Source organism: Pleurodeles waltl, chromosome 3_1 (assembly GCF_031143425.1).
Source record: "Pleurodeles waltl isolate 20211129_DDA chromosome 3_1, aPleWal1.hap1.20221129, whole genome shotgun sequence".
In the NCBI taxonomy this organism is placed as follows: domain Eukaryota; kingdom Metazoa; phylum Chordata; class Amphibia; order Caudata; family Salamandridae; genus Pleurodeles; species Pleurodeles waltl.
This window is the reverse complement of record NC_090440.1, coordinates 1,997,351,577-1,997,377,733: the sequence shown is the minus strand read 5'-3', so window position 1 is coordinate 1,997,377,733 and position 26,157 is coordinate 1,997,351,577. Positions and strand designations below refer to the sequence as shown.

Sequence of the window (26,157 nt, the reverse complement as noted above, 5' to 3'; positions counted from 1 at the left end):
GGTCTTCTCTACCTTCTCCTTTCTCCGCTTATGAACTCCAGGATATTTCTCAATTTTTGTCCATGGTTTTGCCTTCCATCCTGGTTTCTGCTCTGGATTTCAGTTTACATGCAGCATTCATTGTAATAATGCGAATCAGGAGCTTCTGATGAAGTTGTTTATTCGGCCACGCGTAAAAACAGGATTTACCTTAGGCAGGACATTTGTTTGTTGGATGGGCCTCCAACCCACAGTGAGAACACGTCTGGCTTGCCTTGTGACTGGGAAGTAGACCTGGTAGGTGGTTTCTTCCTGATAGCATCATCTCTCTCAGTCTTTATTTTCACAGCAACACACGAGATAGGGCCATTTCTATTTATTCTACCTGGCTGCTGGAAAGTTTGTGGAATCTAGCTAGAACTAATATGTCTTCTACTTTCATTCCTGGTTCAAAAAATATGAGCTCAAGGAGCACTGAGCATTTGCATGCCAGTACGATTTGGGCACAAACTTCTATGATTGCCTAATCATCTGTACATGTGCTCACCGTTTCAAACAGGCACACACAGAACCAATCAATTTATCTCAACATCTCATTGTTTGGCTTGGTGCAGCATGAAACTGTTGTGGTCTGGATTGAGCTGCATCTCAAAATGCGCATTCACCAATGTGATGGCTGCAACTATACCTGTGCTGGAAAGGTTCTCAGATAGTCTGTAAATTTCACAGTGAATCAACAAAGATTGGTTCACCCCAAGTGGTTTCAAAGTAATTGTTCAAACAGTCCAGAAATGTATTTTTCAGCGTGGCTGCCATGATCAGATCAGCTACTTCAATGAAGAGCGGAAACGCCACTACCGAGGTGTGTGCTAAAGTATTTCCAGGTTTTTGTGCCAGAGTCGCTGCTGCTCCCCCCTCACAGGTCGTGCACTGGGTCAACCCCTTGTAATGTGGCCATCTGCCATGATGAGGCAATGCTGTGAGGTGTCTTAGGCTCAGTGCCACTAAAAGGTTTGTGGTTGCCTCCTAGGGCTGTAGCATGGTTTGTTTCACATGCAGCAGTGTTCTTGACTTGTGGAAGGACTCTTCTTCATTCACTTGCCCCCATCCACATCAGGGTGCGGTGGCAGTTTCTCTCCACTATGTGCCGCGGTGCCAGAGTGCTAGGGTTGTCTTGTACTCTGACTCCTCAACCAACAACAAGAACAATGCCTCTGTGCCACACCTGAGCTGATTCACTGCACCCTGCAGGCATGGACTGGTGGGCAGCCACTGCTAGCTTTAGGGTGACCACCCGTCCGTAATTTTCAGACTGCCCGTAATTTAGCCCTACCGTCCGTTGTCCGTGATGAAAGGCTTAACAGACCGCATTGTCCGTAAGTTTAGCCTTTCATCCGAAGGACAAAATGTAATTAGAACAGATCAGTTTCTGCAGCTGGAGTGTAAGGGAGGGAGTCTCGTGTGCTCTGAGGGAGGGAGGGGCAGACAGATAAGAAGAAGGCCTTTTGCCAGGGTGTCCCCTTCCCTAAAAGAAATGTAAATTTGTGCAACTGGTAAATCTGCAAAGGGACTTGGAAACCTATATTTACTTTAATCAAAGGAATTACTTAAAACTTTCTGATGACAAAGATATTTTCTTTTAGAGAGGTACTGTAAGGGTGTTTCAAGGTAAGCTGTGGATTGTGTGGTTTTAATGGACTGTTATAAAAAAAAAAAATGTTTGCACTAGGTATAATCTGTATATAATTGAAATTTGTATTTTAGAAGGACTTTTTTTAATTTAACCTAAATGTATTTGCACATTTTGTAGCAGCCTATATTATGATGTGTGTAATGCATATTTAAAATAAGGACTTACACATTCACAGTTCTTTCAGGGACCTTGGTACCTCATAGTACTAACAAACATTGGCAAAGTCAATAGGTCTCGTCTACGCAAGACTTATTGGCTTTTCCAATGTGTTTTAGCCATGTTATATACCAGAGTGGCTGCTGTTTAGCATGGCTAAAAGTGGAATAGAGGAGAGCATCGCTAAGTGTCACAGAGTGGAATGGCAAAGAGTGGCATAGAGTGTTGTGATTAGGAGTGGCATGCTGTGGAGTCACGTAGAGTGGCATATAGTGGGGTGGTATGCAGTGGAGTTGACTGATGTAGAGTGCACTGGTGTAGATTGTTGCAGAATATAGTGGTGTAGAGTGAAGTGGCATTGAATGCAGCGGCGTACAGTGCAGTGTCAGACTGCAGAGGCATAGATTACAGCAGTGCACAGTAGAGTGTAGGGATGTAGAGTAGCATAGAGTGCAGCGGCGTAGAGTGGCAGAGTGTGCAGTAGTGTAGAGTGCAGCATAGGCTTGAGTGGCATAATGGAGTGCTGTAGAGTATAGTGCTGTATAGTGCAGTGGTATAGAGTGCAGTGGTGTAGAATGCAGTAGTACAGAGTAGAGTGGTGTATAGTACAGTGGCGGAGAATGCAATGTTGTAGAGTGTCAGTACAGCGGTGTAGAGTGGAGTACAGTGGCATAGAATACAGTGGTGCAAAGTAGTGTGCAGTGACGTATAGTGCAGTTGTTTAGAGTGAACTGGCGTACAGTGCATTGAAGTAGAGTGCAGTAGGGCAGAGTGCAGTGGCATTGAGAAGAGTGTTTCAGAATAGAGTGCAGTGGCATAAAGTGGAGAGGGGCAGGATAGAGTGCAGTGGCATTGAATGCAGTGGCGCAGAGTGCAGTGGCGCAAAGTAGATTGTTTCACAGCAGAGTGAACTGGCATATAGTGGAGAGGTGCAGGGTAAAGTGGAGTTGAGTGGAGTGGCATAGAGTGAAGTGGTGTGGAGTGCAGTGGTGCGGAGTAGATGAGTGACGTGCAGTGTATTGATGTAGATTGCAGGGGCATAGAGTTGAGTGTTACAGAGTAAAGTGCACTAGCATAGAGTGCAGTGTTGCAGAGTGGCATAGGGTGGAGTTGTGCGGAGTAGATTGCTGTTGCCTAGACTGGTGTAGCGTGCAAAGGCGCAGTGGTGTATAGAGGCATAAAGTGCATTGGCATGGAGTAGAGTGGTACAGACTAGAGTAGAGAGAAGTAGTGTGAAGTAACATAGACTGCAGTGGCATAAAGTGGAGTGCTTCAGAGAAGAGTGCAGTATCCCACAGTGCAATGGCATTGAGTGGTGTAAAGTGGAGTGGTGCAGAGTAGGGTGCAGTAGTGCAGAGTGGTACAGAGTAGAGTAGAGAGAAGTATGCATGGTGTGGTAACAAGACGTGTTTGATTGAAATGACCATACAGTTTTTCAAATACAATTATACAGTGCACAGACGATGATATGTGGAAATTGCCTCACCTAATGTAATGATTTGTTTTAATCATATAAAGGTATTTGTTTCCAGCACAGTCCAGAATTAACAAAAATGTGTTTCATTTGTGCTCCTAATTCTGAGATATTCTGAAATCCTTGCACAGTTTATTTCAATTTTGTGATGTGATAGAAAAAAACGTGTTTCTACCCCCAGTATCCTGCAAGATTTAGCATAAATCCTCTCACTTTGAAGTCAGAGAAAGAAAAGTAAACACTAAGTTCCAACCAAAGACAGAACCTGCTATTTGCCCTTGTTTTTTGAATGCACAGCAAATGTGATGAGATAAGAACAACATTTACATTTCCGCTCTACTTTGTTTCAGTGTTTTTTATGGTGCAAGCCACCGCTTTGTTTTGACCTTACTGTGCAAGCCTCTCAATAACTATGATCAACATCGGCCAATGCCCCGTTTTTTCAGTCGGAAATACTGGACAGTATATTTATATATATTTTTTCATTTATAGATAATTTTTTCCCTTTTCTTTTTACTTTTGCTTGGCAATTATATGTAGTTTTCACTTTACACCATCACTGAGAATGTCGATTTTTAGCATCTACTGTACAGCAATGCCTAACATTAGACACTTCTTTGTACATTATTCAGCACTAAGGTAATGTTGTTACCTGCACTATAATGCCGTCAAGGCATGGTGATCTACAAATCTAATGACCTATTACAATCATTGGTTTCCTTGGCTATCCACAACGGTTAACTATTCATTATTTATTAATAGCTCAGTGAATATACTCTAAACTAATCAGTTTTTGCACTAATATATGTTCCCATTCACTGAACTTTATATGTGCATACCAATTGACTTATTAACTCTCTTATTACCTAGACTTCTTGATTTATATTTTTTTCTTCACAATATTTTTAGGCTTATCATGGCTACTTCCTATGGTGGCACTCTCTGAAGTACAACCGAGAATCCAGTTAAAATTAACAATAACTATATGCTCAAGACCTCTCAAACACATCCTCTCATTACAACTGGGGACATATGTACCACCTAATTCTCCTGGATACCATCTCCCAACAATATATTATTAGGTATGTTGTACATTTCCAATAGTATTTAAATTTTTCACTGGCACCATGATGGCACTACAATCACAATAAAGGTTTCTAATTTATGTACACTCAATGATTTCATAGCACTATATCGGTGTCTTCTATGACCTTTTTCTTCCTGGTCTCCACCATATACCTAAGCCGCCCATCATCAACCACTCCCTATAGATATATCAATAAGCCCACTGGATGGCATGATCCCCGCTAAAGTTTTTCTCTTCTTCCTCCTCTCACACTATATGATGAGAATCCCCTGTTACCATTTACAAGGTTCTTATTGTCATTCTTTTTTCTGCCCATTTAATCTGCAGCCTTGAGAAAGTCAATATGACGAAACACGTGTCAGCTGTTTTTGGATGTACCATTGCTTAACTAATACATTTCTATCAACCACATTAACCTGCTTTATGGACTTTTAATTTACTTCTCCACTTTGGATGAACACTTCTGGACTACATTGGTGTGCCCTGGTATACATCAAACATTTACAGGACTGTTTACAGAAGCTGAGCACTTGGAAAGATACTGTAAATAAGGTTTGGGCAAGGGAAGGGACAATCTCAAGCTGGATAGCCTAAAACAAATAAAGCCAGCAAATTGAAAGCAATGAAATGTGAGGTCCATACCACAAAGCCTATGGCAAGCAACAGGCAGAATACATTCTGAAGGAAGCTCTGTGAATGTACTTAAAGTGACAGCCGTGGGATACTTTGTGCGGAAAGTCCAGTATTTTAGTCCATTTTGTATCTTGCAGAGGTTTGGCCACATCAGTCACCCAGGTAGTATGACAAGACCTGGAGTGGTTTCCATGTTGTAGGAAAGGTCTGTACACCCATATCATCAGTTTGCCACTAGTCCCTATGGTGTAGAGCTTCTGGTACACCTCATGTACGGTTAGTGTTAGGTGGCAGAACTGAAATAGGGCATTTAATGAATGTTTAAGGCGGTTGTAAGGAGTTGACCGGGGTGAAGATGGTAGTTTGCCACAAGGGTTTGGAAATTTAGTAGCTTGCCACCCAGAAACAAATCCCCCAATTTTAAGACACCTGCAGCATAACACTGACGGTGTTGTTCTGAGCACAGCTGTCCTGTGCAAGTTGGGAGGCCTAGCAAAGGTAGTGCAGGAGCACAGGGTTTCTTCGTGTCAGTGAGTTTACAGGTTCTAGCAAGGCAAGAGAAAGCTGTGCATGATAACCCCGGATGGTGTTCTGTAGAATGGTCAGTAGGAAACAATGAGCTGTGCAGTAAGCCCTTCTTAAGTCTTTACAGATAAACCCAATCTCATGCAGGGAGGCAGGCAGACAGCCAGCGAGCCACCCATTGGACCTGTGCAGCTAAATAATAGCTTTTTAAGTCCAGAAGGCCTAATCCACCCGCAGTCACGGGTAGCTTTAAAGTGGAAAGAGCTACCCGACGGCGGCCCAGCAACCAAATCAGATGTGTGGCGTGTCTGAAGAAGGAATGAAGGACGAACAGGGGAAGGTTTTCAAAATAATATTGGTGTAGCACACCATCTTCACTAGTGCCAACTGGCCCATTACAGAAAGCAGAAGAGAAGACCAAAAAGCAAACTGGGCTCGAAGGGACCATGACGCTCTGCCGAGATTTCCATCCTGCAAATCAGTGGGGAAATGGTAGATATTAATCACTAGGTATCGAAAGGTAACTGGTTCCCAGTTTAATCTCAGGTCTAATTGTATATAAAGGGGAAAACAGTACCATGTGTTAAAGAAGCATCAATTACATTTTAAAATCTTTCTCATGTTCTTACATTTTGTTTGTGCAATTTACATTCCAAACATTTTGAAGATTCTATGTGTACTTGACACTTAGGGATAACCCAGATCATTGATTTGGCTTTTGCTCAATTGCAAAACCATTTTAAGACATAGACAGAGTGGGGAATTGCCTTGCACAACCTTGCAAGGGGTCTGGCCCCTGCTCACCCTTCACAAGCATGAATAGCGAACCATTGCAACAGAAGAGTTTGCCAATGTGGGTTGGTGCTGCTTGTTCAACTACTTGACAGTGCCACTTCTGGTTCTCTCCTGTCTGCAGAGACCACTCTCCAGGTACGCAATACCTTCCGATAGTCTTGGTGAACCCATCTTGTCTGATTTTACGAATTGTCCCACCTTGTTTTTCTCTTCCTTTTATATATCAAGTTCTTAGCAATAACCCTTTGAATCATTGCCGTGTATCTCCCATTTGATTTCGTTTTCATTCTCCTCTTTTATTATCTTTGATTAGTAGTCCGGACTCCCAGTTTTGAGATCAATGTAGAGTCCAGGACGTACACTGTAGTGCTGTGAGACTACATGCAAGTTGTGTGTACCTCACATCCTCACATTAGGTGTGAAACTGTCGCTCACACCATCTGCTTTGTCACAATACATTTTTTTAGGTTGAAAGTCCATTGGAGGTTAAGGTGAGCCAGATGTTTTTGTTCCACCTGTTTAAATTAGCATAAGATTACTTACCTTAATGTTTCCCAAACTGTTGCCAGGGGGTTTAAAATGTTTAGAAACATAATCAAAATGTTGCTGTTGCTTTCTCTCCAAGAAAGATTGGGTAGATTTTGTTAGGGTGATGGCCTTTATACAGTGCTGAAGGGCATTAATTTACTACCAAACAAGGACGTAATGTGACACCTGAATGTAGCATACCAGGAGGGAATCACAAAAAGACCACAGTGAATAAATAGTGCTACGTAGAAAATAGTAAATAAATACACTGATAACGTAGTGGGGTATGGCCTCTCCTTGGATGTGTCTGGAAAATGTATATTTGTTCTTGAATGTTTGTCTTGATTTTTGATCCTCCGTCCTGAATTTTTGTCCTGAATTTTGACCCTTCGGCCTGAATTTTTTACAGTCCTTTCCAGAATTTGCCTCCATGCCAGGTGGTCATCCTAGCTAACTAACAGTATGCTCTATCGTGCCTGAGAAGCATAGGTGTTGACTACCACCAGGGATCGTCCTCCTGTGGGGCCATGCACTGTTAGGTTTCTGGTGCTGAATTTATCACCACTTCAGCTACACAGAATCATGGTATTCTGACACATGTATCATTACCATTCTCATTGCCACTGTAGTGTGTATAACATTGAGGGCCGACCCCGAGTTGGGCACCGCAATAAGGGACACCCAACACTCTGGTTACTGGGTATGGAACTGGGCCACAAGCAGTCCCTGCAAGCCTTATTCAACACTTTGACTGAGCCTACCCTCTAGGGTGCATGGGATGCTCTTTATGTTGGAGCTGACTGGCTCACTACAATAACCACGGTTGTACATGAACATAACCCTCCTCTTCAAATCCTTCAAAACTTTGGATTGAGCTTGCTATATGCCTAGGACCTTGCTTTCCTTTTGGAATATCAGAAAAGGTCTGGTGACGCCTCTTTACCATCTTCCAGATTCCTCTTTCCCCTGAAACCAATCCAACACCCTCCTCCAACACACAGCTGGTTATTATATGCTGCTTTGTAGTATGTACACGTGCAAACCTTTCTCTGTAACCCTGTATACTTCTGTAAGGAAATACCTCCTTGGCATGGTTACCCCCTGACGTTTTGCCTTTGCTGATGCTAAGTTTTGATTTGAAAGTGTGCTGAGGCCTGCTAACCAGGCCCCAGCACCAGTGTTCTTTCCCTAACCTGTACGTTTGTTTCCACAATTGGCACACCCTGGCATCCAGGTAAGTCCCTTGTAACTGGTACCCCTGGTACCAAGGGAAGGGCCCTGATGCCAGGGAAGGTCTCTAAGGGATGCAGCATGTCTTATGCCACCCTGGGGACCCCTCACTCAGCACAGACACACTGCTTGCCAGCTTGTGTGTGCTGGTGAGGACAAAACGAGTAAGTCGACATGGCACTCCCCTCAGGGTGCCATGCCAACCTCACACTGCCTATGCAGTATAGATAAGTCACCCCTCTAGCAGGCCTTACAGCCCTAAGGCAGGGTGCACTATACCATAGGTGAGGGCACAAGTACATGAGCACTGTGCCCCTACAGTGTCTAAGCAAAACCTTAGACATTGTAAGTGCAGGGTAGCCATAAGAGTATATGGTCTGGGAGTCTGTCATGCACGAACTCCACAGCACCATAATGGCTACACTGAAAACTGGGAAGTTTGGTATCAAACTTCTCAGCACAATAAATGCACACTGATGTCAGTGTACATTTTATTGTAACATACACCCCAGAGGGCACCTTAGAGGTGCCCCCTGAAACCTTAACCAACTACCCGTGTAGGCTGACTGGTTTTAGCAGCCTGCCACACTAGAGACATGTTGCTGGCCACATGAGGAGAGTGCCTTTGTCACTCTGTGGCTAGTAACAAAGCCTGTACTGGGTGGAGGTGCTTCACACCTCCGCCTGCAGGAACTGTAACACCTGGCGGTGAGCCTCAAAGGCTCACCCCCTTTGTTACAGCACCACAGGGCACTCCAGCTAGTGGAGTTGCCCTCCGGCCATGGCCCCACTTTTGGCGGCAAGGCCGGAGGAGATAATGAGAAAAACAAGGAGTCGTCACTGGCCAGTCAGGACATCCCCTAAGGTGTCCTGAGCTGAGGTGACTCTGACTTTTAGAAATCCTCCATCTTGCAGATGGAGGATTCCCCCATAGGGATAGGAATGTGACCCCCTCCCCTTGGGAGGAGGCACAAAGATGGTGTACCCACCCTCAGGGCTAGTAGCCATTGGCTACTGACCCCCCAGACCTAAACACGGCCTTAAATTTAGTATTTAAGGGCTCCCCAGAACCTAGGAACTCAGATTCCTGCAACCTAAGAAGAAGAGGACTGCTAAGCTGAAAAACCCTGCAGAGAAGACGGAGACACCAACTGCTTTGGCCCCAGCTCTACCAGCCTGTCTCCCCCCTTCTAAAGACACTGCTCCAGCTACGCTTTCCCCAGGGACCAGCGACCTCTGAATCCTCAGAGGACTGCCCTGCTCTAGAAGGACCAAGAAACTCCTGAGGACAGCGTCTCTGTTCACCCAAGACTGCAACTTTGTTACAAAGGAGCAACTTTAAAACAACTTGCGTTTCCCGCTGGAAGCGTGAGACTTGCTACTCTGCACCCGACGCCCCCGGCTCGACTTGTTGGAGAGCCAACACTACAGGGAGGACTCCCCAGCGACTGCGAGACCGTGAGTAGCCAGAGTTGCCCCCCGTGAGCCCCCACAGCGACGCCTGCAGAGGGAATCCCGAGGCTTCCCCCTGACCGCGACTGCCTGTTCCTCAGATCCCGACGCCTGGTAAAGACTCTGCACCCGCAGCCCCCAGGACCTGCAGGATCCGAACTCCTGTGCAGGAGTGACCCCCAGGAGGCCCTCTCCCTTACCCAGGTGGTGGCTACCCCGAGGAGCCCCCCCCCTTGCCTGCCTGCATTGCTGAAGAGACCCCTTGGTCTCCCATTGAAACCTATTGAAAACCCGACGCGTGTTTGCACACTGCACCCGGCCGCCCCCGTGCTGCTGAGGGTGTACTTTCTGTGCTGACTTGTGTCGTCCCGTCCCCCCCTCCCTCCCCCCCCCCCGGTGCCCTACAAAACCCCCCTGGTCTGCCCTCCGAAGACGCGGGTACTTACCTGCTGGCAGACTGGAACCGGGGCACCCCCTTCTCCATTGAAGCCTATGCGTTTTGGGCACCACTTTGACCTCTGCACCTGACCGGCCCTGAGCTGCTGGTGTGGTAACTTTGGGGTTGCTCTGAACCCCCAACGGTGGGCTACCTTGGACCCAAACTTGAACCCCGTAGGTGGTTTACTTACCTGCGAAAACTAACAAACTCTTACTCCCCCCAGGAACTGTTGACAATTGTACTGTCTAGTTTTAAAATAGCTATATGTGATTTAGGTGAAAACTGTATATGCTATTTTGCTAATTCAAAGTTCCTAAAGTACCTACCTGCAATACCTTTCATTTGAAGTATTACATGTAAATCTTGAACCTGTGGTTCCTGAAATAAACTAAGAAAAGATATTTTTCTATACAAAAACCTATTGGACTGGAATTGTCTTTGAGTGTGTGTTCCTCATTTATTGCTTGTGTATGTACAACAAATGCTTAACACTACTCCTTTGATAAGCCTACTGCTCGACCACACTACCACAAAATAGAGCATTAGAATTATCTCTTTTTGCCACTATCTTACCTCTAAGGGGAACCCTTGGACTCTGTGCATACTATTCCTTACTTTGAAATAGTGCATACAGAGCCAACTTCCTACAACTTCTCACATATTCCTTTTGCTTTGTCGATTACTCCTTTGCTCCTTGGGGCTAGGTTTGTGATCTGTAGGATGTAACGAACGTAAATAAAATGAAGACGCTCAGCATGCACTGACAGCTTTGTTCTACAGCATATACAGAATGAAAACTTGGTAGTATAACCAGTGTACATTGTGGAGAGAAGCTAAGATAGGGGCGCTTGAGCATTCCAAGTGTAAATGGAGAATTTAATTATACAGCCAATAAATGTTCATTCCTTTCATAAAAATGACTGCTAAGCCTTCAGATCTGTATTTGTTTATCACACTGACTATTAGGGATGTTTAATGCACATGTCTCTTCTTAGGCATTGATTGGCAGGTGCGGGCACCGTCTTCTGGGGACCCAGTGGCAGCAAAAGTTTCTCCTAACAAGGAGCTACGCTTCAACACCTCCATTGCTAATCTACTTGTCCTACGGGGGAAAGATGTACTTGGTGCATCTGCAGGTGAGAGGAAGCCAGAAGGTCTGGTATTTCTGATTTACAGTTGTGTGAGTGTAGTTGACTTTCCATTGAAACATGCATACTTTGCAGCTCCATCCAAAGTGGAGATTAAAGACTTGAGTCACCATCGAACATTCAAAGCTGTTTTAAAGTGGTGTCCAACTCCGTACATGAAAAGCTTTCATTCTAACACATGGCAGATGATGGATGGATGGATGGTTTCCCGATGGGGAACAGGGTCAAGATTGATTTGCAAATGGCTGGGTCCAAACTGAGGTGACGTGGTGAGCAAAATAATGATGGATTAAACCCAGATCTGTGACTGGGGATGAGTGTTTGAAAAATTTCAACACTCCGTCCATCATTTTATTTTGTTTTGGGATGATTTTTCAATGTCAGTGTTTCTCAAAGTTACGGGATACCCTTCCAGCCTTGGTTTATCATCTGACCTTCAGGAGTTTAAACAGGCTATCTCGCAGCAGTTCAGAGGACAATCAGAAAAAAGATTTTGATTTGCTGCTTCCATAAGTAACCTTAAATGGCACTCATACACCCACATTCACTCTCAGTCAAGCATATCCTCTATAATCACTCACTGCTGTCCAGATATTTTTATCACCATATTCACAGTCACTCATACTCAGTCATCAGCGCTGTCACTTAGAGCCTGATTTAGATCTTGGCGGATGAGAATACTCCCTCACAAGCATGACAAATATCCCATCCACCGTACTGTGAGCCCATTATATCCTATCGGGATCGTAATACTGGACAGGATATTTAAGTATTCCATCCACTTCGTTACACTCACTTGGCCTCTTGCACATTCAGTTAAGTACACATGGCCACGCTCACTCACACACCTCACTTACTCAGCTATCTACACTTCTTTAGGTCACACTCACAAAATTATCCATCAACACTTGTACCATCCAGTTGTACTGAATAGCACAATCCCATTTACCTTATTCAGTCTCACTCCAGTGGTCACCTTCAGTCTGTTCCACTTATTAATTTCCACTTCAGTCATACTCAGTCACTTACTCTGCACTGGGTTGCCCTGTCACATAATTACCCTCACTACTGCAGTCATACGTGTTCAGCCACATACTGATTCACTTACACTCTCTACTGCTGCTTTAAGGCAAATATGCTATTTTAAGGCACTTAATAGTTCCCAAGTCCTGCATCCATTTAACTAGTTCAAAAGGTATAATTTGTTTTTTCAAGACCATCATCTCTTGATGGTACATCCTGGGGTTAATAACAGTATTTTTGTGTAAGTAGAGTAAATCACTAAGTTGCCAAATGTTACTCCACTACAAAGGGGAAAATGAGTAATCCTACAGTTATGTCTTTATAATGGGTTGTGTTTTAGAATCCTTGGCAATTATCCCAGCGATTGTTACTATTTTATAGATCCAGAAACTGTAGTCCCTCTAAGATCACTTACATTTTAAAAAACATTTTTAGGAAAAAGATACACCTGTCTATAACCAGAGTTCGGTGGGGAACAAAACAAAAACCGGTCAAAACCTGAAACCTACTTTCTCATTTCTCCCTTCTCCTCCCACCCATAGTTAAGCTTAAAGCTGCACCTATCCCATGAAGGAGCCCAGTGGTCTGTGATGGTCAGAAACTCTTACTCCGTCCAGCTACTTGGTTTCCAGCCACCAGGGTGGTCAGGCGTAAAACTTGGCAGTAACTTGGGCATGTTAATTCAATAAATTCATCCAAGAAGATGACAAGGATCCCAAAGAGTAACAAAGTTCTCCACTCCCTGTTCCAGTGCAGAAAATATTTTTCCATTCTCAGGTGGCATTCTTGGCAACAGAATGATGGGTTGGAATGCTACCCAGAGAGCTTTCAGGTGGTTAGACTTACTGCAAGCATTCGGCCCATCACCTTTTGTGTGTTTGATGGAACATCTTTTCCGTTGCTATCAGATCCCAGACTCTATACAGGCCTCGAAAAATCATAAACATGTTACTAGACCTGCAGGTCGAGTAACTTGAATAATCTACTCGACCTAACTGAAATGTACTTGACCTGTAACTGGTCTCAAATTGTGTAATCATAGGCAAATATTTATTTTGAAGAGACACCTTTTTCTTCATTCTAACATATGAGTGCACCTTCAAATATGTGATTTCAGTATTTCTGCTGTACAAAAAACTCATTTGTTTGATTAAATAGACTAAACATTTGCTCCATGTATAATAAGAATCTAACCCACATATAGGGTACACATGCTCCCTCACTTGCTTATTAGTTTACTAATACCATTGCCATCAGGACAGGCGGGGTGTTTCTCAGTTCATGTTTTAACACTCACTTTTAATAAATATAATACTAAAGCATGATGTGGTAGCACGCCGTCATTTACAGACTGTAAATTTCCCAATGAAATGGCCAAAAACCTTTCCACAAACTTGTAGCTTTACTGATAAAACTGTATAGTGTATTAAAGATAATCTGTGAATATGGGGTTTTAGAAAACAGTTATCATTTGCACATCACTAAGTAGTGTTCTGATTTGTTTTCATCCTATTAAAATATTGTTTATATTCTACAGAAGTACAAAAAATGGGCTTTTACAACTACTGAAATATATTTTGAAATGTTAGTACAGTTTACTTTTTTGCTATTTAAATGTGTGTTAGGACACCCTGTAGCCTTTCATTTCACACTCTCTACAGCAGGTCAGACATTTCACTTTACAAAATCATGGAACTCTGCAGTCAAAGAAGTAAACTGACTTCTGACCTCTTTCTCTGAACACAGAGAAAATGTGACAATATGAAAAGAAGATGTAAAGGCATTTTATTGCTCCATCAATTTTATGAGTGAACAGAACAATTTTTTTTTTGTCAACTCGCCCGTTCTGGCGAGTAGGCTCTAAATTCAGCTCGACCTGCTAAAATCTGATTTGCCATAGGGAGTGGGTGAGTAGATTTCTTGAGGCCTGCTATATATATATATATATCCAAAGTCTGTTCTCTGGAGGCTTGTCTGAAACCCATAGCACTAGTACATAAGGATAGGGAGCCCAACCTGCCCTTTGGAAAAGGCAAAGGATAGGTCTGTCTGTGTGGTAGACCAGAATGATATTTGTGGGAATCTTGGTAAGGTGGTATTTATTACCTTGTCTATTATCTTCCAGAACCAAGCCCCAAAACTACTGCAGCTTAGGGCAGAGCCATAGAAATTGTAAAAGGGATTCTGGGTTACAACACCCCCTCCAACACTCTCTGGATTTGGAAGGATCTTACGTGCTGATTCTTACTGCTGTATACAGCCAGTGGAACAGGAATTTTGTCAGAGTTTCCCTGCCTACTGCAGAGATTGCAGTCATAAGGGCTCTTCTGCAGATGTCATCCCACTGCTTATTGTATAACGTAGGACCTAGCACTTCCACCTAGCACCTTTGCCCATGGTTCCCTTCTCCCTCCCATTCCAAAACCGTAGAAATGTATATGTGTCTGATAAAATGTGTTTTTCATCTTTTTTTTCTTCTTCTTAGTGAAGATCCATCTTGCTAGGGGTTTGAATATCTTTCTAGGTGACCCAGTGCCGGATCTGCAGGTATTGCAGGTGCTCCTATTCAGCAAGGCCCTATTCAGGTTAAGGGCCTGATTATGAGTTCAGCAGATGGGACGATATGTCCGCCGAACTTCAGAAGGGCGAGGTTGCCCCCTTACTGGCTACCTCCCTGCTGGGTCCGTTACGACTTTCCAGATGTGCTGACGGGCAGAAACCAATGTTTCCGCCAGTCAGCCCAGCAGGAAAGTAGGGGTTGCATTGTCGCCAGCTCATAATCGAGCATGCAGCAGTGTTGCCGCCTACAGGGTGCACAAGCAGCCTCGCATTGCTTACTGTCTGCAGAGCAGACATTGAGCATTGCGAGGGTGCTGGGCAGGGGGACCCCTGCACTGCCCATGCCAAGTGCATGGGCACCCATGTACCCCCCTGCACCTGTTCTCTGCCAGCCTTTTTTTGATGGCGGTAAAACCACCTTGAAAAGGCTGGTGGAGAACTAGGTTGTAATCAGCAGGACGGCGCTGCATGCAGTGCCACACTTACTGATTGTGACCTGCACCAGCCGTCAACCCGTCGGTATCACCAATCCCGGCAGAGACAGCAGTACCATGGCGGTCTGACCATCAGGGTCATAATGTGATGGTTGGACCGTCACAGCAGTGGTAGTCCTGACCGCCACTGCGAGTCTGGCGGCAGGCCCTTAATCTGTTTAAGCGATTTGAACCCAGATAGTTGTAAAAGTCTCATAATCTCTTCAGTTTTCTTCTTACCACCTCGTATAAGCAGCTTCAGATAATGCAGGGCTGAAATCAGGGTTGTTTGTGAATGGTATAATGGGGAAGGCAATCATTGTCCACCCTTTCTTTGGGGCCACTTTTTTGCAAGCCCCCAGTTCTTGTGACTGAGGAGTGGAGGAGTACAAACCCCATGCTCTATACTTCTTAGAAAGCCAGCAGGGGTTTTCCAGATGTGGATGGCTCTATCGTTTGGTCAGTGAAGCACTAGTATTTCTCAGATTTGTGGAGTTTGCACTCCAAGATGTATCAGAACTGAGCAACAAAATAATAGTGAGATTTGGGGCTCGGTCCTTCCCTCTCATGGTGCCTGTATGCTGTGTCCTTGCCACCCTCGGTTTCTTGCTTCCCCGAAGGAAGGACTTGATATATTTTTGTAGTTTTGAGAGCATCCACAATGAACGTTGAAACTGGAGAGCCTGCATAAGGAAAGGGATTTGTGGGAGCATATTGATTCTTAGTGCCTTAGGTCTGCCCATCCACAACAGTCTACCTGACTGCCAGCTATGAGTGTCCCTCTGAATGTCTGGAGGTGGTCTTTATAATTTAGTTGCACTGTTTTGCCCAAGGAGGCTGTAATCTTAAGGCCCAGGGGCTATAGCCTGCCACTCGGAGGATAGTAAACTGACCCCGAAGTTTGCTTTCTGATGGATACAACTACCTGTGGATTCCTCACCTTATGAATTTGTTCCTTGCGCCAGCATCCGACGGAAAGTCTTCTTCCTAGCTGTCGACGAGGACGTCATAATGGCACGGCTCCGCGTGACTCCGTCTGACGTCAACGTGCCAATAAGAGGTCCCCGTCGGCGTACTAACATCAGTTTTTCCTTTTTCCGTGCATTCGACTCCTACGGTTTTTTCTTCCTGGCCCGTTGGTAACTGTAGCGATCTCTTGAAGTTACAATGTTGCCTCCGAAGAAGTCCGGGTTTAAGCCGTGTAGGGAATGCGGGGGTCGGATGTCCGTGACCAACCCCCATTCGGATTGTATTTGGTGTTTAACCTCCGAACATGATGTGGAAGGTTGTTCTTCGTGCCAGAGCATGAATCCGAAAGCTCTGAAGGAACGTGAAGCAAAGCTCTTCTTGGCCAAGGCAAAGAAGAAGGAACACAAGAAGGTTTCTTCCCATACTTCTCCCAAAAAACATAAGAAGCGGCGTCATCATGACTCTCGGCGCCGTCATGAGACTCGGCGCCGTTCGGAGCGGAGCCGATCGAGGAGTCGTTCGAGGTCGAGATCTCGTTTGTCACGGCGCCAGAAGACGTGGGAGATGAGTCCTACGTTCACGCCTCAGCCGGAGAGTCCGTGGTTGTCACCAGCGCCGTAAGTCTATGAGGTCACTCAAGGTAGTCCTCGCTTCTCACCGGCGCCGAGGGATCCGGATGTTCCTCAGATGTCTACACAGCAGTACCCGGCTTTCCCGACTCCAGGGACGGATCCGGCCGCATTTTTGAATGCGATGTATGCTGTTTTTCAATCCATGGCCCCTGCTGGTGCACCGGCGGGTCCCACGGGGCCATTGGCATTCAATTTGGGCTCGCCGGCGTCGTACAGGGCTGCTCCATTCATGCCCTTCTGCCCTACAGAGACTGGTGGTCCGGCGCCGGGGGTTTCCCCTGGTAGGAGTCCTTCGCCCGGGACCGTGGATCCGTCGGCTTCTCATCCGACTCCTTCTCCGCGCCATCCGGCGTCATTGATGGCCTCATCCAGACCGGCTCCATCTCCTTCTGTACATTCGGCGTCGAGGAGGTCATCTGCCGACTTCGGGCCGGCTCCGGCGCCGGTTGCATCCGGGAGCCTTCCGGAACCAGTTCAAGGTCTGAGATCGTCTGCGTCGATGGAGTCCTTGTCGACGCCGGCTCTGGAGACGCATTTAAGATCTCGAAGGAAGGCGTTGAGGCTTCTGGAGGAAGAGGAATACAGAAGGCTTGAGGAAGGTGAGATAGAGCCTTCTGATGATTTCCAGGGACTTGCCACTGCAAGTGGTTTGGATACTTCCCCGGAGTGGGACATTGCTTCTCCGGGGGAGTTTACTGAGGAGGCCGCCTCTTTCCATGCTGTGGTGAGGAAGGCAGCTGACTATCTGGATTTGCCTTTGTCCACGGCAGAAGTTAAGACTAACCTGCTCACAGAGGTTCTTCATCCTTCTTCCTCCAGTGCTGACCCTTTGTTGCCTTTTAATGAGGCTTTGACTGAGCCTATTATGGACCTATGGAAAAAGCCGGTGACATCTCCTGCGGTGAACAGGGCAGTGGCGAGAAGGCATAGAAGTGCCCCAGGAGATCCAGTTTTTCTATCTCGTCACCCGACTCCGGAGAGTTTGGTGGTTCAGGCATCATGTTCTGCGAAGTCTGCCCCCGGTACATTCCCTGGTGTTCCGACAGACAGAGAATCCAAGAGGATGGAGCAATCTTCGAAGAAAATTTTCTCTTCTTGCAGCATGGCCCTGAAAGCTACCAATTCCACCTGTGTGCTAGGCAGATACATTCATGCCCTAATGGACTCTGCTCTGCTAAGGAGATGGCAAAAGATCTGCCACGGAAGTGCAAAAATCTTTTGGGGCCCTTTTCTTGGATGCGCGAGCTGCTGCACAGCAGATTATTCAATCTGGCTTGGATACTACGGATTCTATTGCCAGGGCCATGGGGACATCGGTGGCTACGAGAAGGCATGCCTGGCTAAGGTCTTCGGGCTTCTCGTCGGATGTACAATCCACTTTAATGGACCTTCCATTTGATGGGGAAAAGCTGTTTGGGGACAAGGCAGACTCTGCCCTTGAACGGTTAAAGGACTGTCGGGCTTGCAGACCCCTTCTGCTACATTGTACAGGCCTTTTTGTAGGTTTCGAGGGTTTGCTAGAGGTTCTGCCTTTCGTAGGTCCCAATCTTATGCCCAACAACCTGCCAACCCGCCCTATCGTGCCTTCAGAGGGCGAGGTAGGGGTAGGGCTAGAGGTCCAGCCCAGCAGCTCTCTTCTTCTTCATCCTCCTCTGGTGGACAACAGCAGAAGCAGCCCTAGTTTTCCCCACTTTATCAGTCACACTTCTCCTGTAGGGGGAAGATTGAGTCTTTTTCTGCAGCAATGGAGGTCAATTACAACAGACTTGTGGGTGCTAGGAATTGTGGAAAAGGGCTATGTTCTCCCCTTTCAGGAGTTTCCTCCTCCCTTCCCTCCCCGTCCCTCCTTTTGTTCAGAAGAACATCTTCTGTTGTTGCAACAGGAGGTTGTAGTCATGTTGGCAAAGGGCGCTATAGAGTTGGTACCATTGCAGGAAAGGGGTCAGGGGTATTATTCAAGATATTTCCTGATTTCCAAAGTGGACGGTCGTCTAAGGCCGATCCTAGACTTGAGGATTTTGAATTTGTTCCTCAAGCAGGAAAAATTCAAAATGCTGACCCTAGCACAGGTGCTATTGGCGTTGAACGAAGGAGACTGGATGGTGTCTGTCGACTTGCAGGACGCGTACTTTCATGTTCCCATAATCAAGTCGCACAGGAAGTATCTCCGTTTTGTGGTCGGATCGCAACATTACCAGTTTGCGGTTCTCCTGTTTGGTCTTACTTCAGCACCCCGGGTCTTCACAAAGGTGATGGCAGTTGTTGCAGCACATCTCAGAAAGAGGAAGGTAGCGGTTTTTCCCTACCTGGACGATTGGTTGATCAAAGCCAAGTCTCCAGAGATTGTGTTGTCTCATCTGGGAATTAAAACACAGTTGTTGTTCGATCTGGGTTTTTCGGTGAACGTACCCAAATCTCACCTGGAGCCCTCTCAACGCCTCCTGTTCATAGGAGCAGTATTGGACACAACAAGGTTTCGGGCCTACCCCCCGCCTCAGCGGGTACGGGACATTCAGGCGCTGATTCCTTGGTTTCAAAGAGGAGCGGCAGTTCCAGTCCTCAAAGTCTTACGCCTGCTAGGTCTGTTTGCTTCTTGCATTCTGTTAGTCACTCATGCTCGCTGGCATATGAGGGCTCTTCAGTGGTGTCTCCGCAGACCGTGGTTCCAGCACAAGGGGGATCTCAGGGATTCAATAAAGATCTCCAGGGATGCTGTAGCAGTTCTTCATTGGTGGACAGTGGACGGCAACCTTTCCCAAGGAAAACCGTTTTCACTACCACCTCCGGTGGCCACAGTGATATCGGATGCTTCCACTCTAGGGTGGGGAGCTCATCTGGGGGACCTGGAGATCAAGGGTCGTTGGTCTCCAGCGGAACAGATGTTGCATATCAATCTGTTGGAATTGCGGGCTGTACGTTTGGCGCTCAAGGCCTTCCTCCCTTCCCTTCGCGGTCAGTCAGTTCAGATCCTGATGGACAACACTACTGCGATGTGGTATATAAACAAGCAGGGAGGAGTGGGGTCGTATCTTCTTTGCCGAGAAGCCCTACGACTATGGTCCTGGGCTCAGGACCATCAGATTTGCTTGATGGCAAATCATTTGGCCGGAGTGTTGAATGTACATTCGGACGTTCTCAGTCGTCACTTCTCATTAGATCACGAGTGGCGTCTCCATCCGGATCTAGTCCTCCACATCTTCGAGATGTGGGGTACTCCTCAGGTGGATTTATTTGCCACTCGGGAGAACGCGCATTGCCCGTTATTCGGCAGCCTCCAGTATCCGATGCAAGGGGCATTGGGGGATGAGTTTCAGATGTCTTGGAACGGCCAGTTGCTTTACGCGTTTCCCCCCATACCCTTGATTCCTCGGGTTTTGAGGAAGGTTCGTCAAGACCGGGCCCAAGTCATATTGGTAGCACCGGACTGGCCGAGAAGGGTATGGTATACAGACCTACTTCAACTCTCTCAGTGCCCTCCGCTCCATCTCCCGCTCAGGGCAGATCTCCTCTCTCAATCGCAGGGGCAAGTTCTACACCCCCACCTCCAGAGCCTGCACCTTCATGCCTGGAGATTGAACGGGGCAACCTGAGTTCTTTTTTTCTCCCACCGGATGTAGTCGATGTTATACTATCGTCCAGGCGTCACTCCACTAAGTCTATTTATGCTGGAAGGTGGGCAAAATTTGTGTTGTGGTGTGGAGAGAACCAAAAAGATCCTTTAAAGGCCCATCTTTCAGATGTACTTTTGTTTGTTCTCAGTTTGGCGAAGAAAGGCTGTGCTATAGCTACAGTTAAGGGTTATTTGGCAGCTCTGTCGGCGTTTCTTTGCCTTCCGGATCAGCCGTCTTTATTCAAGTCTCCCATTGTACATAGGTTCCTTAAGGGTTTGGTGAATAGCTTTCCTCCTACTCCTTTTCACATGCCTCAGTGGGACTTAAATCTTGTTTTAACATTCTTAATGGGTTCGCCTTTCGAGCCCATGCATTCATGTCCATTGAGATATTTAGCCTTCAAGACTGTTGATCGCAATTACTTCTAGGAGGATTGGAGAGCTTCAGGCACTCTCCGTTAAGCCCCCTTTCACTATGTTTTTCCCTGATAAAGTGGTTCTGAAAACCAGGGCTGCTTTTCTGCCGAAAGTTGTCACCCCTTTTCATTTAGGGCAGAATATCACTCTTCCTGCTTTTTACCCTCCTCCCCACCTGTCTAAAGAAGAAGAGAGACTCCATAGGTTGGACCCTAAGAGGGCCCTGAGTTTTTATCTCGAAAGAACTAAAGACTTTCGTTTGGATGAGCAACTGTTTGTTGGATATGCTGGTCAGCAAAAGGGCAGAGCTGTACAGAAAAGGACACTCTCCAGGTGGGTCATCTTGTGTATCAAGATCTGGTACTCTTTGGCAAAAAAGGTCCCTCCTGAAGGTATCAGGGCCCACTCTACTAGAGCTAAATCTGCATCCTCTGCTCTGGCGAGGGGAGTTCCATTAATAGATATATGTAAAGCTGCAACTTGGGCGTCCCTCCATACTTTCGTGAAACATTACTGTTTAGACTCTGAGATGAGGAGGGACGGTCATTTTGCTCACTCGGTATTGCAAGATTTCTTAGTGTAATCGGGCGGGCACCCACCACCGAGTGCGGTACTGCTTGGGACTCTATTCATAGGGTGAGGAATCCACAGGTAGTTGTATCCATCAGAAGAACAAGTTACTTACCTTCGGTAACGCTTTTTCTGGTGGATACACTGACTACCTGTGGATTCCTCACGGTCCCTCCCGCCTCCCCGTTGCCTGCCTGGTTACACTCTTATTTTGCAGTATTTAGATTAATATTTATTCTTATATTTTTATATTTATATATATATTTGTATATGAAAGCGCATATATATGTATATGTATATTTATATGTATATAGTAATATTTCTCTATTTATTTTTGTATATTTATGTATTTCAGCTCTCAATAAGAATGGATTGTTTAAATGGTCAAGGTTTTTGTGTGTGTTTATCTTTCTATATTATTTATCAATTTTCATGGTCGGTTTACTCCTACTTATTTAAGGGCACGAAAAAAGTGAGGTGAAACTGACGTTAGTACGCCGACGGGGACCTCTTATTGGCACGTTGACGTCAGACGGAGTCACGCGGAGCCGTGCCATTATGACATCCTCGTCGACGTAGACAGCTAGGAAGAAGACTTTCCGTCGGATGCTGGCGCAAGGATCGAATTCATAAGGTGAGGAATCCACAGGTAGTCAGTGTATCCACCAGAAAAGCGTTACTAAAGGTGTAAGTAACTTGTTCATTTGCGCAAGAGGCTTGTTAATATTTAGAATTTTAGTTTTTCTTTGTTTATGTTGAACCCAAGAGGTCTTTGAAACTGTCCAACTCATAAAATACTGCAGATACTGAAAGTGTCAAATTAGTAAAAGCCAATAGAACATTGTCCGCATACAAGCTTATTATATGTTCAGTGTACCGGACAAACAAGGCAGACAGGGGAACTGTTTCTTATGCCTCTCTAAATTTGGAACGGTGTCGAGGAAGTTCAGTTCACTCTAGCCCTGACATCGGGCAGGATTTTTATACCTGCTAAATAGCTAGGCTGTTAAATTTGGTCCCTAACCAATTGTTTCCGGTAGAGGTTTTCATCGCCGGTCTGTCTCTGGTGGATTAAAGCATACTGTAGAATACCGGAAAGACGCTGGCTATTTCCATATCATCTGATAAGACTGACCGCGTGTGATTTTTTTTTTTTTTAAGGGTAGATTCTGTCCCTGTTCATTTTCGCCCTCATCGTACATGCCAGTAGCATACCTGCAGTATTCCTGCCATTGAGGAGTAGGGCATATTCTGGCCTTTCATATCTAAAAGCTTGAACTGTGCTCAAACTTTATTTATTAAGCGCCAAGTATTATGTGCTCCAGCTCTCGCTGGCCTGCTTTTCGTGCTCTGAAAGTTTCTCCTTTTTCTGTTTGTTTTTGTGGGCCGCAGTAGCAATAAGTATTCACCTGACTACCACCTTCATGGCATCTCACAGTGTACTTACTCTGGTATTCCAGTGATCCTTTTCAGAGATATTAGAAAAATGCCTATTGGATCTAATTATTAATTAAAGCATTGCTGCATATTTTTTCATAGAGACACCACATGTTGGCTCTCCGCTGCTTAGCTGCGATATTTAGCTTGACATCAATGGGAGCGTAGTCAGTAATGGCGGATGCTCCTATATCAGCATGTATAATCCTAGTGGCTGTCTGAGGGGTGTTCCCCACCTCCCCCCTTAAAGTAAGCCAACCCAACTCACCACAAAATCAATATAAAAACAGGTTTGCACCCTCTCCCCATCTTGAGAGATTGTAGGTGCAGGAGCCAGCATCTTCCTCGAGTGTACTGTGTCTGCCATGGTAAAGTCTTTCAGACAGAACAGGTTGAGGGTGCAGGCTTCTACCTTGGCATTGCACAGGTACTCTTGTCACATCACTGGAGCCATAAACTGCCCCTGTCAATGTGCTGATGTCCGTTCTCTTTTTCCCACACAATGGACACAGTCTGGAGCTGTTCAACGCTCCTCAGGAGAAATTCGTTTTTTAGACTTTTTCCCAAATTCCTTAGTTGATTAGGTGCAGTTTTCTTCAGTGTTGCTGCTAAAACGATCTGTATTCAGTTCGTGTTGTGATTGTGACAGCCAGATGTCCATAACAGACCCTCATACTCCCTGCCTGTGGTATCAGGGGTCTGACCAAAACATCTGCAACTCCTGCCTGCCAGAAAATGCATCTTAAATATCTCAAGGCTGTTTATGGCCACAGCAAAGGGTGGACAACGCCGAAAATATTGTCCAAGGACAAAATCTCCATTACCTCATTCTTTCAAATCATTGAAGAGAAAGTATAAGAAACGACGTTTTGAGCCCTGGTGTTGGTCTTCCAAAAGCAAGACTCCGAGGGCTTTGACTTCAACCATTCTGGCATCAGACCAAGAACAGCTGGAAGAAGAGTAAGATCTGGTATCAAGCAATCCATTGATGCCATCGGACCTGGTGCCAGCGGGTCCATCTAACTCTGCATCATCCAAAGTTCCTCTTATGGTGCCAAATCCAGGGCCCTTGTTTGGACACCTGTATCCGGAGTTTCACACCTCTGGGACGGATCCATGTCTGTATTTGAATGCCAGGTTCAATATTTTAACACATCAGTGGTCCCCTCTGGTGCGCCGACTGGAACAGTTGGCATATTCTTTGGAGGCATTAACGCCATTCCTTTCATTGCCTCCAGTCACTTGGGTGCCTACAAATTTGATATCAGTGGTGATCAAAGTCAACTCTGCCTTCATTATGTGCTCCAACATCACCCCCTTCGCATCACAGCATAAACTGCAAACAACACTTCGTAGCCTCAAACAAGATAACCGGTTATCATCTGAGTCATTGCCTTTTATGACTCATCACTCTGGAAGAGAAGCACAGAGGTATGAGGAAGAGAGGTTCTTCTTTGGAGAAATGGAACCCCAATGCGACCCACCCTTTGTAGGAGGTACAGAACAACGTTTAAGGACCTGAACTCTGAGGTCTAAGGGATGCAAGTCTGGACACTTCTCTGGAGTGGTAACGTGTTTCTCCTATATGTATTGCCCCACCTGAAGTAACCTCTTCTCATGGTGTGGTGAGAAAAGCAGCATAGATTCTTGACCTTCAATTCCCATCCACAGAGGGCAAGTCAGATATTCTCACAGAGGTTCTCCATTTTACCTCTCACTGTGCAGAGCTGCCTTTTCCTTTTAATAAGTCCATCACTGGGCCTATATTATCTGTCTGTCAAACGCCTACAACATCGAAAGCTATATATAGAGAAAAAGCTTGCTGTTATAAGCCTGCTTCAGAAAGCTTGGTTGTGCAAACTTTTTGCTCTTGCAAATTGACTCCCGGCTCTTTTCCATCTACACCATCTGACTGAGAATCTAAAAAGATAGAACAATACGCCAAAAAGATGTTTTCCGCTGGGTGTATGGCCCTCAAATCTATCAACAGGACTTGCTTTATGGGATGGTATGTACATACCTAATAAGACTCTGTGCAGTCTGTCATTTCTAACATATCAAATGAGCTTCCGGACAACTTCAAGAGCTCATCCATGATGGCCAGGCAACTCCAAAGCAGATCATATTATCTGTCCTTGACACAGATGATTCAGTGGATAGAGCTTCAGGCTCCCAACGAAGACATGACAGTTTGTGGAATTCATGCTCCTCTCAAGATGTCCAAACAGCACTCATGGACTTATTGTTTGATGCATCTTGTGTCTTTGGTGCTAAAGCGGACTGCCCACTTAAGAGATTCAAGACCAGCAAGGCCACTGCTAGACCCCTTGGTTACAAACTCAACCCAGGGATTGCCATCAATTTAAGAGGTTTCGAGGAATCAGTGGAAACTTCTCCTTTTAAGGGCACAAACAGTACTCTGCTCAGCAACAACAGCAGCAGCAAACAAACCCTCTCTACAGAAAATTCAGAGGAGTGGCAGAGGAAAGCAACGTGCCTTACCCCGCTCTCTCTCTCTTCTTCATCCTTTTCTTTCCTAGTCATAAAAGGGAACAAGCATTAGTTCTGCCTTGTCAGATTACATGCTACCAGTTGGAAGGCAAGTAACCTCTTTTCCACAAATATGCAGGGCCATCACATCAGACCTTGGAGTTTTACAAATTGTGGAAAGGGAGTGCTCTCCTCTTCTAACAGTTTCCACCTCGGATTCCTTCCAGATCTGTGTTGCTTCCACAAGACCATCTACACATCGTACAACAGGTGATGTAATCCTTGCTACAAAAAAGTCCACCGAAGTTCGTTCCTGTGCAGGAACGGGGCCAAGGATTGTAGTGTCCCGGTGGACACATAACACATACTAGTGTTTATTACACAGCTTCTCCCGGCTAGTCTTTGAGGGCTAACTTTTACACCCATCCAACACAGGTGTCACCGGTCAGGTGACCCTGCTAATTATGGAGCCCAAGTGGACATTCTCATGGCCAGTTCATGATAGCATGCATACGTGTCCGCGTTGCCCATGACGCAACAGTGGCAACGGGGCTTGTGTCCCCACCCCGTGCTGTTTTACAGCTCGCCGCTGTGCCTGCTGAGACATGTATTGGTTTGGCTGAACTTGCCTGCCCTGAGGAGGAGGCCGCGTCGCCCGAGTAGAGGGGACTTTCTCCTTGCTGTGACGGGGAGAGGAAAGTGAATGTTTCGCCTCCGACTCCTCACCAGCATAGCTGTCACCCGTGCGAGCGCCGAGAAGGGTGGATAGTGCTATCAGCAGGACTATTAGGAAACAAGCGCCCTGACCCTCCCAGGTAAGTCTGGGCCCACATGCCCC

The 26,157-nt window shown here is 45.9% G+C and overlaps 1 protein-coding gene across 4 annotated transcripts in view; it reads left to right on the top strand.

The window, feature by feature from the left end:
* Window positions 1-26,157, top strand: part of TUBD1 (tubulin delta 1) — a 122,218-nt gene that overhangs the window by 78,365 nt on the left and 17,696 nt on the right. For 3 of the 4 annotated variants that reach the window (XM_069226437.1, XM_069226436.1, XM_069226438.1), the window contains one exon: window positions 10,987-11,127. In XM_069226437.1, the coding sequence (XP_069082538.1) occupies window positions 10,987-11,127 (141 nt within the window). Of the gene's footprint in view, window positions 1-10,986; window positions 11,128-21,852; window positions 22,027-26,157 lie in introns of all 4 variants that reach the window. The other variant, XR_011201659.1, reaches the window with a different exon arrangement.